The sequence below is a fragment of the Salvia hispanica genome, unplaced genomic scaffold (genome assembly GCF_023119035.1).
Source record: "Salvia hispanica cultivar TCC Black 2014 unplaced genomic scaffold, UniMelb_Shisp_WGS_1.0 HiC_scaffold_1148, whole genome shotgun sequence".
Classification (NCBI taxonomy): Eukaryota; Viridiplantae; Streptophyta; class Magnoliopsida; order Lamiales; family Lamiaceae; genus Salvia; species Salvia hispanica.
Genome location: NW_025951414.1, coordinates 1158 through 6303, shown reverse-complemented (window position 1 = coordinate 6303; position 5146 = coordinate 1158). Strand labels below are relative to the sequence as shown.

At 36.6% G+C, this 5146-nt stretch overlaps 1 protein-coding gene across 1 annotated transcript; it reads right to left on the bottom strand.

The window, feature by feature from the left end:
- Nucleotides 1-2008: 2008 nt before the first annotated feature.
- On the bottom strand, nucleotides 2009-4515 carry LOC125197991 (protein FAR1-RELATED SEQUENCE 5-like). The gene is made up of 3 exons (XM_048096464.1): nucleotides 4506-4515; nucleotides 3525-4195; nucleotides 2009-3259 (listed from the first exon to the last, which is right to left on the bottom strand). The coding sequence occupies exons 1-3, from the start codon at nucleotides 4513-4515 to the stop codon at nucleotides 2009-2011; spliced, it is 1932 nt and encodes a 643-aa protein (XP_047952421.1).
- Nucleotides 4516-5146: the final 631 nt, after the last annotated feature.

Genomic DNA, 5146 nt, shown 5'->3' with positions numbered 1-5146 from the left:
AAGTTGACAAGGAAATGTACTACTGGGTGCTGAACACAAAGAACGACCATGAGTATGTCATACGCAGTGTATTTTTACAATCATTATATGAATTGAAGAATATTACTTCTTACCAAAACAATGTACGTAACTTTACAGGAAAGCAATAGTTTATCAAGACACCTATGCTAAGACGGCCAAAAAAGAGTTTGTTTCTCTTGCACCTTTTAAGGAAGTCTCTGTTGCGGTGGTTGATGCATGGAGCTCATACTTAAACCACATGGAGTTAGTAAAGGCGCCAGAAACTGCTTCAAGGTTGTTTTTCTCTACCGGACCATGTGTGAGTAAAATACTAGCATTTAGTTTGCATAAATTTCATGACATTGATGGAGTATTGACACAATATAATGCAGATTAATACCATTGTGAATCCACCTGCTGATTGGGAAGATAAAAGGTTGTTTGATCTTTTCCACACAAGGGTTTTGGGTGAAGTATTAGCTGTGAAAGATTTTGAATGGAATAACTATGAACTGGTGAGGTCTACTGTTCCAACTAAGCTGCAAGGTAATATTCAAAGTTTAAGTATTTAATGTTGTGCGTATTTTAGATTTTCTTCCCGATTCAAGGACCCGAGCATATGTATCTGTTGTGCTTCGATGTTGCTGCTGGGAAGCTGAATGTGATTGACAACACACTTGCTGATTCACATGAATCTTTCAACGCAAAATACGGGAAAACACCTTCTCTGTTGGTACGTACATTAACTCTCTGACTAGGTACATTATCTGGGTCAGCCGTGTTAGTATGTTTGGTATATGTGTACAGACTATGCTACTGTTGTTTCTTACGGTAATGGTTGAATTGTATAGTTTGTATTGTTTACTATATTTTAATATTATTTTAATTTATGCAGAGGAAGTACCTTGCTGATGCACTCGCGAAATTCAGAAGACCCAAGCTAGCTGGTATGATTCGCAAATGTTCACTGCATCCACTAAGTATGCCATGGAGAGGCCTTTTCAACAGGGTGGACTGTGGTGTGTACCTGATGCGCCATATGGAAACCTTTTTCGGAGATAAGGACAAAGACTGGGACTGTGGGTTCACGGCACGGGGAAACAAAAGCGTGGAAATGCTAAGGATTAAGTTCAACACGGCCTTACTCATGTTTGAGCATAATATCAGACAAAAGTTTAATAAAATTGCAGCAGATCAGCACTGGAAAGAGAAGCCTGCAAAGTTCAGTTTCGAAAAGTTTGTTCAAAATTATGGTTTGGAGTGATTGATGTGCCGGTCTGAATTATTTTGTGGGAAATGTAGTTTGTTATGCAGATTTATTTTTGGGTGGGAAGCAGATAAAAAATGGTTTTGCCTTTTGCACATTTGGTATTTCGAAACTCTATTAAGGACATACGTTATTTATTAACTATGTTAAACATATTTTGTTCAGCTCTACTCTATTATATTATTGTTGATTTGTGGGTTATACTACATCAGTGACCAATGATGCAAAGTGTTTTAGATGTAAACTTCGTTCATGATGAAAGTTATTTTCATGCATTGAAGCACTTGTAGTTGTTCTTATTCCATCCCTGATAATAGTGCGTAGGATTTGAAATTTGTGAAGTTATACTTTAAGAAAATAATCAATTGAATCTGGGATGAAAATGTACATTAGAAGGCAACAACGATTACATTATTTGAGAAATTCAACTCAACATATAAGGTTGAAAGAAGTTCAAGATATCCAATATAGTTACATTATTTAACTAACATATGTACATAACGGATGTATCATTGAGTCCTATAACAAATTACACTATGTTATAGGATGTACTAGCTAACTAGTTAATAATAACATGACTAATGTAGCATAATCGGAAATAATGTAATACGTCCAAAAAAAGATGTGGGAAATGTAGCATTTACCTTACAATAATGTAATACGGAAAAAAGGTTTATTGCAAAACGTAAGTACGACAGTTCAAATAAAAAAACATTCTGGAACGACGACATGAACATACATTCAGCATTTCTCCTTGCCCTTACCATTCGCATTTTCAGGGCAATTCTGGGAATCGTTATGGTCCATATCTAGGCAATTCATACATCTCCTCAAAGGTCTATTGTGCTCCTTTATATCCTTCTCCCTCTTTGAAATTATGCGCTTGCCTTTCGTACTACAACACCCTTTTCTTTGGACAACGTCAAGAGGGTGAAGGCAACTAGCAAGGCAACTGAAGAAAATAGACGTCACTTCATTTAATAAAATCAACTTCTCATCTTGGGCATCATTGTTTTGAAACACATCAGCCGTGTATCCATGTACAGTCTTTACCAATGGCGTCTTCATCCACCTGCTTTCAGAGTACTTATCAGGAATGACCTTCACTTTGTTGTTCTTGAATAAGTAAAATATGTGGCAGCACAGAAACCCTTGCCTGCCAAACAACTTGCATTCGCACACGTACGACTGGTCCGACTTGTCACGTGTCACCACAAATGTGTTTCGGTGGCTGTCACCTACTTTATAGCAATCAATCATGCCTTCGGATGACATACCAACAATCTTACATCTGATGCAACCCTCCACAATTTCTTCCTGCACGGTTCTGAACATAGAGTCGGTAAATAATGTGGATGCATGCTTTTCGAAAGGCTGGTCAGTGGCCAAAATTGGCACAAGAGTTGAATCTGCGTAGTCCAACTTTGCATTAGAATTACGTTGAGATTCCAAGGCATTATTGAAACTCAAATAGAATTCAGCAAGATTTAGCCGAGGCTTCAGAAAGATTTTGTAAAAACTGTTTTCAGACTCAGACACTGATGTGGTCCGAATCATCGATCCCAGCGGAAAATCACGAAAATAAGCAGGTATCCAATACTTCCTATGCCGATACATGGTTCTGAACCAATCCTCATTTTCTAGACCATATTCTACAATAATAGCATCCCACATTTCTTCAAACTCCTCCGGTTCGTGTAATTCGGACCAAACACAAGCATGGAAATCCTTCTTGAAATTTTCATTTGTGAGGAGCTTCTTCGGAGCTTTGATCGCAAGCTTGTGCATTATATGCCACATGCACCACCGATGTCTAGTGCCAACTAGAATTTCCTCAAGAGCCGACCGCATTCCCAAATCTTGGTCCGTGACCATCATTTTGGGTGCAACACCCATGCACTCAATAAAATGTTTAAACAACCAAGCAAATGCACTTGTCTTCTCATTCGAAACTAGACCAGCAGCGAATGTAACAGGTCTCCCGTGATTGTCCTAACCAGTAAATGGACAAAATATCATACAGTACCTGATATGTCCAACCAGAACTTAATAATGTAAAAATAAACTATGCATAATGTACTACCATAATGTGAGCATATTGTTTAATGATAATGTAACTAATAATGAATATAATGTAATATTTCGAAATCAACAGAAAGTAGTACATGTTGGTGTTATAAGTTGAGTCGAAAGCAACAATGTCACCAAACATGTGGTAGTTCCTTTTCGAGACACCATTGCACCAAAATAAGGCTACCAACTGATTCTCACTATTAACTTCATAGTGATATGTAAATGCATCAGATAGTTCCTTCTTCCTACGCATCTCGTCCAATACCATCTGAACATCATAACCTTGAGCATACGCTTTAATGTCTCGAGATGCATTACGTATATCCCCAACGGTGCACCCCACCATCTGGTAGCCTCCCAATACCTCCTTCAGGAATTTAAAAGTCAAAGTGGGGCCGATATTAGCCCTTGAACAGTCTAGAATGAATTTCTCATGCACTTCAGTCAGATTTCGATTTATAGACATGAATGGCTTATGTTGCATCTCCACCATGGTATGGTTATGTGCCTCTACAAACTCATGAATCTTATATCCGGGACGTCCGCCTTCGGAGAAATAACGAAATGATATCTTCGCTTGGCAGGCACACCGGTTGGATAAACGTCTCCTTTTCAGCGTGAAACCATGTCTGGCGTTCACCATATCCTCCTCCTCTGTCCTCTTCTTACCTTGACGAGTACATACAATATACTGCCAAATAGTAACACCTTCTACTTTTTTGACTCCTTGTTTGCACGTCTCAAAACCAACTGCTCGAGCATACACATCGTAAAAAGCGATTGCAAAATCAAGTGATTGGAAACACTGACCAACAACAGGTTTTAGTTCTTCTGAACATTCAGGCACAACATTAACTGTATAATAAAAAATGGAATTGATCAGTCGAGTAATAGACTACATTAAACATATGTTGGCATACATTACAAAAACATTTTAACATACCTTCAACAAAAAATTAAAAAGTTTATAAAAGTATGAAAATCCTCTAACTCAAACCAGTTTTGGAACGTTGTGTCACCGAATGTACTACTACAACCTATCCCCTTCGAAAAAAAAACCCTCAGAGAAAGCCACTATTTTTTCATGCTAAGAACACTTGAAAATTACCATCATCGTTGAAACCAAATTCATACAGATGATCATTAAAATTAAACAGCGACATACCTTCTTCCATCGACGTGATATAAAAAAGGTTGCAACTCCTATTACGCTGGGTTTATGAAGAGTTTATGAAGATAAATTATAATATGAGATTGCGTGACATTTCCGAAGAATAATAATAACAGGAAGAATAATGATAGAAAATCAAAATAAAATCAAAGAAAAAAAATGATAACATATACGTGTAGAATAATGGTAGAAAAACAAAACAAAATAAAACAAAATCAATGATAAAATGAACGTGTATATTAGATGGAGATAATCATGGGAGTTAATAACCGCTGCATTTAGGATTATACCTAAACTAACCATTTCTTTATTTATAAGTAATATTACTAATTACACATGGCAAACAATTCGGCCATCAGATGGAAAAAATCAATGGTTTGGAAATTGTTTTATGACCTGAATACATCCCTATATATATATATATATATATATATATATATAGAGGGATGTACTAATATGCTAACTAATTTTAAAGTGCTAAAGTACATCCAATCACGTGCTGCCACGTGGCACGAAAAATGCAATATTATATACAGAAAAATGCAATATGCATTTGCAAAAGTTATAATTGAATTTCGACAGATTGCATTTTTGTTATATGCAGATTGCATTTTTTATTGTTGAGTTTTGCATTT

What these genes read in the sequence shown, in the direction of transcription:
- LOC125197991 (XM_048096464.1), bottom strand. An exon ending in TTAATAGTGAGAATCAGTTG is followed by an intron (nt 3,260 to 3,524) that starts GTAGCCTTATTT and finishes TTTACTGGTTAG; the next exon opens with GACAATCACGGGAGACCTGT.